Below are 15,748 nucleotides of genomic sequence, written 5' to 3' on the forward strand. Positions count from 1 at the left end.
ACTCAGTTTTAATAGGGCTGCTATGAAACCTATATAAGATGGAGCAATAATATGTGTTGGATGTATTAATAATTATGCTGTTAATAAGAATATAAATTTAGTAACTTTTCTAAGGGCAAGCTGGGTTATTTGGATCAATTAAATTTTTTTTCATAGCCTTATATTAAATAACAAATATATTGATTTATGATACCAAAACAATAACATAAGGATGCAGAGATTTATTTAGAAAGCTAATTTGTACATTATTACCTATATAAGAAATGATAAAAATAATTTAAACATCCAACAACAATAGTGATTACTCAGTTATGGAATATCCTTTCTAGAAAATTCCAGGCAGATTCTTTACCATCTGAGCCACCAGGAAAGTCCCTTCTAGAAAATACTGTGCATTAAGCATTAAATTCATATTTTTGAAGGTATTTAATGGCATGAGAAATGCTTACCATCTAATAAAAAGTGAAAAAAGTAGTTTAAGTAACAGTACATTCAGTAGGATTCCAATATAATTACTATATGTGAGATGCATGGGTACGTGTATTTGTGTGTGTGTGTGTGTATGTGCGTATACAAAAGAAAGTCCTCCAAAACAGTGTTCACTTATTGTGTGGTCAACTAAAGGTGACTGAAATTTCTGTTGTAGCCCTTTTTTTTTTAACAATTATCTACTTTTTTTTATAGTGAGCGTGGATTATATTTATAATGAAACTTTTTTTGATGTAAAAGAAAAAACAGTCATTTTTGGAAAACAAAAAAAAAGCTAGAGTATGCCGACTATGTCTGATGCAGTAGACAGGAACTTGAGAAAACTCTGGGAGATGGTGAGGGACAGGGAAGTGGCATGCTGCACTTCACGGGGTCGCGAAGAGTTGGACGTGACTTGGCAACTGGACAATGACAACAATGGCAACTATATTCACCTGATCTAGTTGTATAATTTAAACTCTTAAAATGTCCATTTAAGAGCTACATCAGCTGCTAAAGTAAATTAATTAATGTATATGCAAACTGTACATATCCATCATTATCTATACATAGTATAATACTATGGATATAATCCAGAAGAAAAAATTGTGCCTTAAATTATGTGGTAGGATGTATTCAACAATATTTACTCAAAAAAATTCTTGAGCCCCTAGTCTGAAACAAATACTATATGAGTTATTATAAATGAAATGGCAAACCAACCAGATATGGAACTTAAAGTCTAGACTAGAGTTTTTCAGCCTTTAAAAAATCATGACCCATAGGAAGAAGTCTACTTTACATCATGACCCAGCACGTACATGTATGTGTGCACACTGGCTGTGAAACAAAATTTCCATCCACCAATACTCATATTTACAGTAGTAAATATGCCATTCCTCTGAAATATTCTATTCTACTCCAAATCTTTGAAAATGTCAATTGTGACTAACTGGTTTTATGAACATCTAATAAGTTGTAACACACAGAAAATCTACCCTCTAGGGAAGATCTCAGTCAGTAACCGGGACAAACATGATGCACAAACACTCAAATCTTTAAAATGAGAGGTTGGGTCCATAGAAAAGTATGATTGTGAAATATCACACAAGCCACTTTATATCTGCTTAGACATTACAAGGGTTTCCCTGTTGGCTCAGATGGTAAAGAATCCAACTGCAATGTGGGAGACCTGGTCAATCCCTGGGTTGGGAAGATCCCCTGGAGGAGGACATGGCAACCCACTCCAGTATTCATGCCTGAAGAATCCCCATGGACGGAGGATCCTCGGGGGCTACAGTCCACAGAGTTGCAAAGAGACGGACTTGACTGAGCAACTAAGCAGACGTTCCAAAGGACATTCGGAGGAGCTTACTTGGAGGCACAGTGCCCTAAATGCAGACAAAAGGAAGGGTTAAACACACACTGGGAAGTTTTATAGGATAAAAGCATCTAGCCTCTTCATTCTTGGTTAATCTCTTTTTACCATGCATTCACATGTAAATCTTTCCCTGTACAATTACTCCTAAACATCCCATAATGTCTGAAATCATGCTTCCTATCTGCCTTTCCCATCAGACACAACTCTTAATTCCTCAGAGTCAAGTCAACTTTGGCACAGAGTTACCACCAAATAAAAGTTTTGTGGTTTTTCAGCTACTCAGTCGTGTCCAACTCTTTGCAACCCTATGCTTGCAGCACGCCAGGCTTCCCTGTCCTTCACCACTTTTTCAGTCCTGTGGCCACTGCTGAGTTTTCTGAGTGGTGCTTGCTCAAACTCATGTCTATTGAGTTGGTGATACCTTCCAACCATATCATCCTCTGTTGTCCTCTTCTGTGCCTGTCTTCAATCTTCCCCAGCATCAGGGTCTTTTCTAATGAGCTGGCTCTTTGCATCAGGTGGCCAAAGTATGGGAGCTTCAGCTTCAGCATTAGTCCTTCCAATGAACACTCAGGACTGATTTCCTTTAGGATTGACTGGTTTGATCTCCTTGCAGTCCAAGGGACTCTCAAGAGTCTTCTCCAACACCATAGTTCAAAAGCATCAATTCTTTGGCACTCAGCCTTCTTTGTGGTCCAACTCTCACATCCATACATGACTACTGGAAAAACCATAGCTTTTATTACATGGGCCTTTGTGGGCAAAGTAATGTCTCTGCTTTTTAATATGCTGTCTAGGTTGGTCATAGCTTTTCTTCCAAGGAGCAAGTATCTTTTAATTTCATGGCTGCAGTCACCATCTGCAGTGATTTTGGAGCCCCAGAAAATAAAGTCTCTCACTGTTTCCATTGTTTACCCATCTATTTGCCATAAAGTGATGGGACTGCCATGATCTTAGTTTTTTGAATGTTGAGTTTTAAGCCAGTATTTTTCACTCTCCTCTTTCACCTTCATCAATAGGTTCTTTATTTCCTCTTTGTTTTCTGCCATAAGGGTGGTGTCATCTGCATATCTGAGGTTATTGCTATTTCTCCTGGCAATCTTGATTCCAGCTTGTGCTTCATCAAGTCTGGCATTTTGCATGATGTACTATGCATATAGTTTAAGTAAGCAGGGTGACAATATACAGCCTTGATGTACTCCTTTTCCTATTTGGAACCAGTCGTTGTTCCATGTCCAGTTCTAATTGTTGCTTCCTGACCTGCATACAGGTTTCTCAGGAGGCAGGTCAGGTGGTCTGGTATTCCCATCTCTTTCAGAATTTTCCACAGTTTGTTGTGATCCACACAGTCAAAGGCTTTAGTGTAGTCAATGAAGCAGAAGTAGATGTTTTTCTGTAATTCTCTTGCTTTTCTATGATCCAATGGATGCTGGCAATTTGATCTCTGGTTCCTTTGTCTTTTCTAAATCCAGTTTGAACATCTGGAAGTTCTCAGTTCATGTACTATTGAAAACTGACTTTTTCCAGTCCTGCGGCCACTGCTGAGTTTTCTGAATATGCTGGCATCTTGAGTGTAGCACTTTAACAGCATCATCTTTCAAGATTTGAAATAAAGTTCTAAGGAACTAATTAATACGTGAATGTATGACTAAACTACCATGCACTTTGAAATTTTATTCTTCAGTCCTGGGACCAAAGTGACACAGCATGAGTGAAAGTGGATAATCGATCAGGGACATTAACAGGGTTTCTTCTTCTTTTGTAGAGGAAACCTCCAAGCAAAGAAAAGTCTTTAAGAGCTTCTAATTGCAAAAGGATTAAAACATTCTGATAAATTAAACTTAAAAATAAATTACGTGGAAATATGGAATGCTGGAAACAAAATGTCAGTTCCTTCCTACTTGCTTGTCATCTTGTTTAATTCTTTCATCATCATGTATTCAAGACATTTTAAACCTTACATCTATGCAACCATATGTAGAAAGGAGAAAGTACCCACTTCTGAAATTGGGAAATTTAAAAATAGTCCTAGAACCCCAGGTAAACCACAAAACTCTAAATCTCATAGTTTTTCTCAATGACCAATTTAAGTACTGTTAAAAGATTTCTTCCTGCCATCATTCACATTCATTGTGGGGCCATGATTTCCTTCTCTGGAATGTAAATTTCTGATTCCTTTACAACCACAGATGCATAGAGCACGTTGCTGCTGAAGTGCTGTCTGACAATTTAAACCTGGGAAATTACTGTAAAGGGAATTGTATGGAAAACAGGAAACCTGGTCCATGCCAAATAGATGAGGAAAAGAAAAGTAATTGATATGTATAAAAATTACAATGAAAATAGAGTTGCTATTCAGAAACAATCTGGGACTCTGATAATTGATGAAGATAGGAAAACAAAACTGAAACATGGAAGTATCTCCACATGGCTTGGGAGTCTCCATTTTCACAGGGTGAGCAAGAAGGTTCATTAGGTGAAAGACATCAGATAATGCCAGGGAACCTCTTTCTCACACAATATTTCCTACTGCTTCCCTAAAGGAGAAACTTCAAAACAATAATAGCTTCTACCTCTCACTCTCTTTCACACACACACACACACACCACTGAGGTGTTCCTTCTTTGTTGGTAAGCGTTGATCCAAGTGTTAGGCTTGATGCATACTCATGTATAAACCGGTAAATATTCAGTGGATAAATAAATCAACAAAGGAATGAATGACTGTGGAAAAACTATTCTTCATTGCTGCTTTGGCTTTGCTGTCTAGGGAACAGGCTGAGAGGTAACATAAAATTATCTAAATTATCAGAAGAAAGCTTCATGGACATAAAAACCGAAGAACTCCATTGCTTTACGAAAGTCGTATCAAAACAGAAAAGGAATAATTTACCAGTCGTTTATAATAATAACATTACACCCTCTCTTCTTAGTTCATTTACTGAACAAATGGAAAGTTTTCCTGTCAGCCTAGCTGAAGTCAGTGGTGTCAACTTTTGCACTTTCTCATAAACACTCTGAGAATTAGCACCATGATTTCAAGGCTTGGTATGAGACAGAGAAATTAATGAGAGTCATAGGAGGACTGTAAAGTCACAGACTCTAGTCTGTGTCATTACAATCTTTCAAAAGGGGTCATTCTTCCTGTGGAGAATGGCAGTTCCAATACTGCTGTTGTGATTGTGATCATTTTAGGATTTTCTTTGACTCAAGTGTTCTTCTTGTTTATTTCGGAGAAGAGCTTTCTCTGACTTTTCTTTTTCCCATCATAACACCAGACTAGTCACTACTTAACAAGAACCAAATGATGTTAAATTTCAGAATGACTCTGAGTCAAAATTTTTCTTAAGCTGAAAGAAAAAGATGGCTACCACAGCGACCTGATTGGTTAATTACAGTTAGGAAGCTGTGCAAGGGGTGGTTCTGGGTTTTGGGCTCTGAACACAAATATGGTTCATATGGAGTTTTCATTGTCATCAAAGTTAAGTGATTCATGTGCTAAACATGCTAATTAAGTGAATTTTCATATCTTTTCCTCCAAACATATTCATTTAAAAAATTTCAGTTCCCAAAGTTTATTTCAGAATTTTGAGCTCTGCTAAAATAAAATGTATTCAACTGATTTTAAACAGCTTTGAAAACAGTTTAGGAAATCTGGAATTCATAGGCGTTTCTGCTATGGTTTTTCCTATGTTACATAAAAATCGTCATTTCTCCCATTGCAGTAGAAGAAAAGAATGTGATTATTGTAGAAACTGGAATTCTGGGTTTTTAACCATGATCCAACACAAACGGCTGTGGTTTGAGGGAACTTAACCTATTCTAAACTCAACATCCTGAGCTGGAATTAATTGCTCATTAGAAGCAGAAAGAGTTCTTTTTTCACTCTAATGTAACTAAAGCATAGGCTTTTTTTTTTTACATATTATGGAAAAATAATGTGGTTCTGAACTTTCTTTTTCTGATTTTTGGTATTTAGGTTTGGGTTTGAGCCAGAGATAGCCTAACTTATTTGATTATAGCATAAAAAGAATGATTTTATTTTGACTTTTAGAGAGAAGTGATGAAATGATACCAGCATTTGGTTTGGGTTCAGTTCTATTGGGTTAAAAACAAATCATGAGTGATAATTAAAGATAATTCAGCAGAGATTCTCTTTCTTTCAAACATCTCTTGTAGAAAAAACATCTCAACAGCTGTCACAGTGGCCTTCCTTTCTTCTGTTCCACAGGGAGTCGGCACAGATTGGAGTATCAGCTTTGCTACGGATCATGTGACTATGCACAAAGTTTCAGAACATTAGTTTCCTCATCTGTAAAATAGAATTGAAGACACCTACCACATGGAGTTGTCTGGAGTAATATAAGGTATTTGCTTATAGAATCAGTGTTGATGCCATTGTTATTACTGAGCTGGCTGTAGTAACATTTATTGAGTAAATAATTTACATATATTCTCTTTGTATTCTTCTCTCCCTATTTTAAGTCCTTAACTAGACCCAGGTATTTCTTTTTCTCTTTTTAAATTTTTTATTTTTTCTTTGAAGTATAGCTGCTTTATGATGTTTCAGCAAAGTGATTCAGTTATGCATATATATATACATGTATTCTCTTTCAGATTCTCTGCCGTTATAGGTTATTACAAGATACTGAATATAGTTCCCTCTGCTATACAATAGGTCCTTTTTGTTTATCAATTTATGTATACTAGTGTGTATCTTTTAATCTCAAATTTCAAATTTATCCCTTCCTGGCTTTCCCCTTTGGTAACTGTAAGCTTTTTTTTTCTTTTTTTCTTTCTCGTGTCAAAGTGTTTCTTTGCTTCAGGATTTTTGCAGAGTTGAAAACAGAAGCTTCTAACGTTCTTTTCGTTTTTTGGTCTTTGATTTTAGCGCAAGCTCATTAAAGAGATTAGGTGTGCCCCTGGGGTCAGGGATGAAAGGAACACACTTTGGAAGGAAAAGTTTGTGTGGGGGAGACAGGGAAATAGATATTGACCTCCTGACCCATGGACTTTGCCAAAAGTGCCTTATAACCGGTCCTGACAGTTACCACCTGAAAGGGCTGTGGGCACCTCAGGGGTAACCAGAGTGAGCACGACTGGAAGACCTTCCAAATGCTCTGTGTGCTGTGCAATGTCCCAGAGCTCTGGAATAACCAAAGAGGTTCAACTCCAGCAATGACTTAGAACAGTTGTCTGGCTAATGGAACATATTATTTCTGAATACCTCAGTACATGCACCACTTAAAAATTCTTCACGTTTCTTGAACACTTTACTGCATGCCAGATGCCATTCTAAGTGCTTTGCATGTAATAGTTCATTCATGGTCACAATACTATATGAGATACTACTAGTGTCCAAATTTTAAAGAAGACTGAGAGGCTAAATAAATGGGCCAAATTTAGCCAGTTAGCAAGTGGTGTAGCCTGAATATGAACACAGGGCCCATGCTCTAAAATGCTTCCCATACCTGCTGGGTGTTGGGTCTAAAATTCAGGACCTCTATCTGTGGGCTTAGGAAGACTGGGTGAGAAGGCATTAGTTTGGAGTAGCATCTTCAGGGGAGACTTCAAACAGTGCTGACTGAGGAGTCATGGACTGTGTAAGTTGTGGCAACTGGCCCTAGGCCACTGGGGGAAGACTTAGAAACAAAAGACTTCTTTTGAGGGAGTTGAGGGCCAGGCTGCTGGAGAAATCAGTGCCACCTCTAGGATCAGGTCATTACCCACAGGAAAGCAGTTTGACTGGGAGATGTGGGGTAACTTGGGCTCTGTACATAGAGGAGAGGTGCTGGAGGAGCTTCAGGCCATGATGCAGCAGCAAAAAGGTGTGGAGAAAATGCCTTAACAGCCAAGGCGCTCTTGCCCCTCGGTTTCACCAAGGGACTGTTTCTAAGGATGGGTTCTATTGACCTCTCTCCTGTTCCCTTCTAGACTTCCCCTATGCTGCCTAATTTTTACCTTATTAGGGTTAAATCAAATACCTGCTTTAGAAAGAGAAGTCTTTCAGAGAGTGGGAAGAACCTTCATGGATCCAATTATTTGCCCCAGCTCCACCTCCCCCAGCTCAGAGTGATGAAAATAAACTACAGCAGAATAGGTACTTAAATGGAGGACCATGAAGAGAGGTCACCTTGGACTCCTGAGCTCTCTGGAGGGAAGCATGGACTTAAGTGTAGTATGATAATGAGGTAGGAGGGATTATGGGTCAGGAAACCTGGGGAGACATCCTTGAAGACTGAGAGACAGGGAGGGGCTATAGAACATCTCCAAAGTGTGTCCAGAAAAGAAGGAAGAAGGAAACTTCTTTTTTGGCCACTGGCTCAGATGGTTCCCCTGCTCCCACTTCTGGGTTCATGTTCTGTCATTGCTGCTTAGTCACTAAGTTGTGTCTGACTGTTTTGCAGCCCCATGGACTGTAGCCCACCAGGTTCTTCTGTCCATGGGGTTTCCTAGGGAAGAATACTGGAGTGGGTTGCCATTTCCTCCTCTGGGGGATTTTCCTGACCCAGCAACTGAACCCCAGTCTCTTGCATTGGCAGGCTGATTCTTTACCACTGAACCAGCAGGGAAGCCCGTTCTGTGACTAGTACAAAGTTATTGGATTTTAATGTACTTTTTTTAGGCTAGTCCAGTATCTTACAACCAGTAATCTTTTTTCCTATGGGGAAAATCATTCCCAGGTTCCAGCCACCGATTTCTTACTGGTTTTCTGAAACATAGTTTATTTTTATGTTGGGGATTGACTGTAAACATGTCGCCTTCTTTCAAAGTAATACATGTTTAAAAGCTAGAAATTCATTCACATAATCTTCTTCCATATGGCTAATATGTCATCATGCTGTGAAAGCCACACTGAAATACAGGAGGACCAATGCTACCAACCAAAAGAAAAAAAGGATCTTCAATTTTGTCTTCTTTCCTAGAAATTTCACTACTTCCTGAAATCTAGATGAGTGAGTCCCAATCTTTCAGGTGGCATTTGAAGTTTTACCAGTGTCACATTCTATCAAAACTCAAGCCCTTCCAAAATCCCCCTAATTTGTAGACAGTATCTGCCTTGGTACTTCTTAAACTCCTCAGTTCAGCTGTTTTAGGAAATCAGGGGAAACACTCAACTGTTGATGGAGGGACATGTTGGAAAGGGTGTGTTTATGGAGTTCAAGAGGGTCTCGTCAACTGAGAAGGGGTTGGTTAACTCTGGTAGGAGCCAAACTACAACCTTTGTGGATACACACATTTGATGGTTCTAATTCATTACCTCATTCCATCTTGTGAAGCTTTTCAGAATAGCATATGTACTTGTCACAAAACAACAATCCATGCGGATTTATACAGATAAAGCAATTCTTATCCAAGGAAAATGAGTTACTTTTTATCTCTTCAAAGCATTCTATTGCTTCTTTCTAAGGCAAATTCCTAGGTCTTGGGTAAATCAAAATGTCACTTGCTTATCTGAACAAACAGCCAATGGTCTGTTTATTTTTCATGAATAACTCAGTGAAGCCAGCTGTGTTCTTGGGGTAGCTCAAAGATACTGAACTAGTAGACAAAAAGAAATCTTCCTTTTACCTAGCCAACAATGGCAGCAACTTTAAGAATGATAATAGAATCATCTTTTCTAATGATAAACTTGAAAATATGTGAAGGGAAAAGTCTTTATCTCTCTTTTCTTGATAATCTAAGAAGATAAAGTTTATGTCATTTTAAAAACTAGGAATTATAGTAGACAACTCCTAATTGTGCCCGACATCCATTTTTCCCTCGTGACAGCAGCTTGATTTTCTTTTGGGGACCACTTCTTCACTTACACTCATTCATCGAATTTATGTAGGACTGTTTCTACTTTCTGGTTCCAGGAGTGGCCTTGTGATATAATTCTGACCAGTAAGAATACTACATCTTTTTGGCCATGGGCGCTCAGGAGTGGACAGGTGACCCAGGCTGAGTCAACAAGCCATTGAGGACTGTATTGAACATCAGTTCTAGGACTTTCTGGATATACTGGGGATGAGACAATCTCTTTCTATAGAGTTGCTGGGTTGAGGCTGCTGAGGCTGTCTTATAGGGGAGTCCCTTGACAATGGTCCCGACAGAGAGAAGCACAAAAGTTATTCTCCTAATAACGAGCTCCTAATGGCCTGTGGGAAGGAGTAGGACCCAGCTTTGCCTGAAGTCAGATACACCTATGGACCTTAAAGTTATGTAAGCCAACAAAGTTTCTGTTTTTGCTTAGGCCAGTTTGAATGAGGTTTCTGTTGCAACTTAACAGCCACTGACTAATCCATAATTGTTTTTTAATGTCCCTAGTTTTTAACAGATGCCCGCCAGGAGAAAGAGAAGGAAAAATATGAACAAGTCTCAGTTCTGGTATCGGACCACTAGACAGCGGGAGCTCATCTCTCTTATCCCTTGTTTAGAACATGACCTTCTGATGGGTTTTGTACTTGTGTGGCTATTACACATTCCATCTTAAATCTGCTCCTAAGCCAGCTAGCACGATCTTAGCATCTTGACCTCCCTTTCCTCTGACTACAGGATTCACCAGATGTGTCCCTCACTGTTAAGACAGCTGCCAAGTATGTTCCTTTGAGTTGGTTTCTAAATCATCTTCATATTAGAAGAAACAAATCTTTCAGAATGTTTTTATTTCTTCACCCAACCATCTCTGTTCCAACCATGACCTACGTGAACTAATCCCCTTTGTCAAAACACAGAGTGCTATGTCTTTGACAATGGAAACCAGCCTCCCTCCCTCCCACCCTCTTATAGGTAAATATTCTTCCAATTTAGCCAAAGAATTAAAAAGAGGAAAGGGATATAATACATGCCATGTAACTCTTGAAAAAAGATAGTAATAATGGTATTAAAATTTTTAGAAAACTTTAGAACCATCCCATTTCCAAAGTTACTTATAGGATATTCACGCTGCTGTTAAATAAGCAGATAATTTTTATCTGCTAATAATAATACTGTTTAAAAGCCCAACAACAATAAACCATAGCCTGTGGCCAGATGACTGTGACAGTCTTTACAAGTTTTACAGAACATAAAATGCCGGCAGATATCAGGTATTATGTTATTATGTTTTCTTTTGGCAGAAGAGAAAAGTTCTCAGCTAGCCTATCTGGCTCACTTAATTGGGCCTATAAAAACTCGCCAGTCATCTCACTCACAGCCATTGAATTTCCCTCTACTTGTTCTTTACAGCTTTTCAGAGCCTAGATGGGAACACAGATACAAAACAGACTTGCTGAAAGGATTTTTTAAGGTCTCATGTCCATATTTACAAACCTTGCAATCTGTGTGTATTCATTTATTTTAACACAAATGAAGTGAATAAATCAAGAACTCCTTTGGGAAAAAGAAAAACCTGTGTGTTTGAGGAGAAAAGAACAAAATATAGGACTGAGGCAACTTCCAAATGCTCTCTATTGCTTTCCCAGCACCCCTCACACACACCCTGACTTCAACAGAATTAACTGCTTTCTCTGCACTCATTTAGAAGATAGTATCACTCTACACGAGAGCATTTCTCACGTAGATTAATGTCCTTTTTCTTGGTTTTGGCTTAGATGTCTGTATTCCTGGCTAGACTGTGAGTTCCTCCAATAGAGACAATACACTTTTGTTTACCAGCACTGGGCCTACACCAAGACTGAGAAAATGTTGGTTAAAATTGAATAGGAGACACAGAAAAAGGAAAAGGAAAAGAGAGATGTAAGAGCAAGGGAGAACCCAAGAGAGCACTAAGAGAAATCCTTGGCTCTGGGCCACTGAGCAGGTGTAACATCGGTAGAGAACTACCCACAAGATGGCTGGGAAGATTCAGAAAGTCAGAGGGGGGACCAAAGCAAGGGGTGTAGTCCCCCTGATACAAATACATTAAAAAAATATCAAGGAGCAGCCTTTCTTAAAAGCATGCTCCAAAATTTCTCAAGGATTTTCTCTCAAGTTTCTAAAAAACAACCTGCCCAATTCTGAACATTTCTTGTTCAGAAATGGACAGTTATATCATGACACCTGGTGAAAAGTCATTGCAAACTGCATCCTAATTTCAGAGATGTGAAAAAAAAAATAAAACCACCAAAAATATGAATAGAAACTAATCATCTCTTTCAGTGATTCATAGATCCTAATACTCTTTCCATGATTGTTTTAATCATTTTGGCTTTGAAAACTTTTGTGAGCATTCTTTCATTCTTTCTGGCCTATCTTAAAAGTAGTTATTAGGTAACTTATTCTTCTAATTTTTTTCTCAATCGATCCAAAGTTCTCCAGTATAGTGTGACTCTTGGGAGTTTCTCTCAGACGTCTCAATCTGAGGTATTGGGAGCTAGAGGAATTCTGAGTCCATGAAAGTATTTTTTGATGATGCTGGTCCATGTAATGATTTTGTTAGAGAAGTTGAACTACTTCAGTATTTACTGAAGAAACTGGAATCAAAGTCCTATTTTTAAAAACTTGTGGGTCAGAAAGCCTGATGGAGAAGCATCTAGGAGCCCTCTTTGGGGCTCCATCCCTCCTCTTCATAGACTGTTTTTCAGTTTTTAACAGGCACCCTTGGTGATGCTGAAGACTAGCCAATCTAGGAACCACAGTCTCATAAAAGCTGTCTTGTTGGGTCTGGCTGACCGGCAGAAATGAAAGACTAAATTTCTAAACATGCTTTCCTGGATCTCTCAAAAAGTAGCAAGACAATGGTGTGATTCTCCGGTCCATGTTGGACAGTAGGTAATAGTGTTTTTCCATGGCTTGTGGAAAGGACAGGAAATGATGCTGATATTCTCATCCCTGGTTTGGAATATCACAGCCAATCTCACAAAGGGCCGCCACTCAGCTTTTATGACAGTGCATTTCCCAAGAATCCTTTTGGGAAGCTGTAGTCCCCAACTGTTTGGGAAATGTAAAATCAGTCACTTCTGGCAAAGCTCAACACACCTGAGCATGGGAAACACAAATTAGAGAGATACTCTTTCACTCACTAGATTGTTCATCTGGTTACACATTTGCCTGGCACAGAAACAGAATCAAATAGGGAGGACCTGAGTGCGTAGTCATCCAGCTCAGGCTTGGTAAACCAGAGGAAACTTTAAGTCTCATGACTGTTAATATTTTCATCCTTTCAACTTGATGTAAGGAGATCATATAAAATAAGGTTCAAACAACCAGGACTACTTTATCTATTGCGAAATTATTTATCTTATTTTGCTCATAGGAATTCATATTGGTTTTGAGAAGAAAGACTTTTCAATGCATTGGACATGGAGTTCTGCTTTGGTTCTGGTGGAAACAACTTCCCTTTATCATCTGATTGATTGAGAGAGGACAGTCTTATGTATAGAGTCTTCCATCAAAGTCAATAAGTCAGTCTTGATTAAGGCTGAAATGAAGTGAATTGTTATAGATTGTTATTCTATGAAAATCTTTTGCTTCTGTTCAGTTCAGTTTAGTCACTCAGTCGTGTCCGACTCTTTGCGATCCCATGAATTGCAGCATGCCAGGCTTCTTGTCCTTCACCAACTCCTGGAGTTCACTCAAACTCACGTCCATAGAGTTGGTGATGCCATCCAGCCATCTCATCCTCTGTTGTCCCCTTCTCCTCCTGCCCCCAATCCCTCCCAGCATCAGAGTCTTTTCCAATGAGTCAACTCTTCACATGAGGTGGCCAAAGTATTGGAGTTTCAGCTTTAGCGTCAGTCCTTCCAATGATCACCCAGGACTGATCTCCTTTAGAATGGACTGGTTGGATCTCCATGCAGTCCAAGGGACTCTCAAGAGTCTTCTCCAACACCACAGTTCAAAAGCATCAATTCTTCGGCGCTCAGCTTTCTTCACAGTCCAACTCTCACATCCATACATGACTACTGGAAAAACCATAGCCTCGACTAGATGGACCTTTGTTGGCAAAGTAATGTCTCTGCCTTTCAATATGCTATCTAGATTGGTCATAAATTTCCTTCCAAGGAATAAGTGTCTTTTAATTTCATGGCTGCAGTCACCATCTGCAGTGATTTTGGAGCCCCCAAAAAATAAAGTCTGACACTGTTTCCACTGTTTCCCCATCTATTTCCCATGAAGTGATGGAACCAGATGCCATGATCTTCGTTTTCTGAATGTTGAGCTTTAAGCCAACTTTTTCACTCTCCTCTTTCACTTTCATCAAGAGGCTTTTGAGTTCCTCTTCACTTTCTGCCATAAGGGTGGTGTCATCTGCATATCCGAGGTTATTGATATTTCTCTCGGCAATCTTGCTTCTGTTACTGAGAGTCTAAAGAACTAGTTGCTCCATCACTGTCAATGCTATTCTGCTTAATCCTAATATTGGTAATAAAACCAATAAATAGTTATTTCTTCTGATCTGTAGTCACAGGATGCTTATCTCTGGAAAAGACTGAAGCCATTTGCTTGGCGATCGCTAGTCCATACCGTGTACTTCTGATAAGTGTTTTTAAACTCTGCCATACAAGGTAGAATCTACTGGGCTACGAAATATCAGTTGCTGTGCACAACAGTGATAGATGCTGAAACTGACTTTTGGACCCCTGTGTAAAAGCACTAGGTTTCACGCATGAGAAACCAGACTATCCAAGTAAAAACTAGAGAGAATCAGCTCAGTGGTAGATCAGAATCTACTCTCCCAACCCTGACCTCAGGAACACATGTGTGGGTGTGGAAATCAAGAAAGGAAACTTTCCTTTAAAAGATCAGTCCTTCAAAAGAGATGGTGTGGTCACCATGGATAAGATGGTTCCTTACCTGGTTTTCAAGACAGCACTAAAAACTGTAGAAAAAGGCAGTAATCATCAAAGAGGATGAGAGAGAGCTTGCCTTCTTGAAAAAGACAACAGGATGAATTAGGCTATTTTGAAAAAACCCAGAAAAATGTTTCTTTAGAGGTCACAATATTCTTTTGTCTTCATGAATGTGGAATGATTTGATAAAGAACCCTCTAATAAGAAACTGCCCTTGTCTCAGAATAAAATGATCTTAGTGTACTGGTAAGATTAGCAAAATGTAAAGTGTTCAGATACAATATACTAACACTTGATATCTTTGAATGGATATCTTTCAGACCTTTCTGAAATTTATTTCTAGTAACTGTTTTCCAAAGGAGAGATGACTTCTATTGCATGGTCTGTCAATGCTTGACCAGATGTCTGGGACTCAAGAGATGGAGGGTAAGGATTAAGGCTCAGTAGATAATGACCAACATTCCTTGCCCTTTTTAAAATAACTAACATCTGCTCCATCCAAACAAGCAGGCATACAAGTCCAAGAGGGAGTAAATATGAAAGCAATTAAAATGAACTACTGTGCATTAGTGTGGTTTGATTTATAGAAACAACTTCTGTAGGAGAAAATGGGCTGTGGTTTAGGTAATGTTCATATCCATGAAACCCAAGTAACCTAAATATACATTGATATGTATAGGACATTCCTAGCCATGTTCTTCTGCTCTTAACTACATCAGTAAAGATGAGTGCAATGAATTCAGGCATGGACTTACCCAGTGAAGATCATACTCAGGTCTTGCTCTTCCTTCGTCATCCTCATATAAAGCGAAACCTTCTCTCCGAGCCTGATAATACTCTTTCCGCAGCTTTTGGATGCGGTCAGCACTTCCACTCATGGACCGGCCACTGCAGGACATAATCAGACAAGTAGTCACATGGTGAACAACATTCTAGAAACTTGCTTCTTGATATTTTTTATTTTGTTAAAACATCTGACATTCAAATTTGGAAGATTCAGTAATATTGTACAAACATGCTAGGAAAACTGTGAAAATCCTGGTAACAAAAATAAATCAAAACTACTCTTTATGTGCATATGTTTAGCTCTAACTTGGGATTAATAAGTGTGTTTTGAGTGAGAACTTAAGGTCCTGACCTAGAGC

The 15,748-nt window shown here is 38.9% G+C and overlaps 1 protein-coding gene across 12 annotated transcripts in view; it reads right to left on the reverse strand.

Annotated features, from left to right (window-relative positions):
• The window catches only part of PARD3B (par-3 family cell polarity regulator beta), a 1,159,019-nt gene that overhangs the window by 117,367 nt on the left and 1,025,904 nt on the right, over positions 1-15,748 (reverse strand). For all 12 annotated transcript variants that reach the window (XM_086344421.1, XM_086344496.1, XM_086344507.1 and 9 more), the window contains one exon: positions 15,359-15,491. In XM_086344421.1, coding sequence (XP_086200547.1) covers positions 15,359-15,491 — 133 coding nt within the window. The remainder of the gene's footprint in view (positions 1-15,358; positions 15,492-15,748) is intronic.

The sequence above is a fragment of the Bos grunniens genome, chromosome 2 (genome assembly GCF_055505025.1).
Source record: "Bos grunniens cultivar Pamir isolate PY7600 chromosome 2, Bosgru_T2T1.0, whole genome shotgun sequence".
Lineage (NCBI taxonomy): Eukaryota > Metazoa > Chordata > Mammalia > Artiodactyla > Bovidae > Bos > Bos grunniens.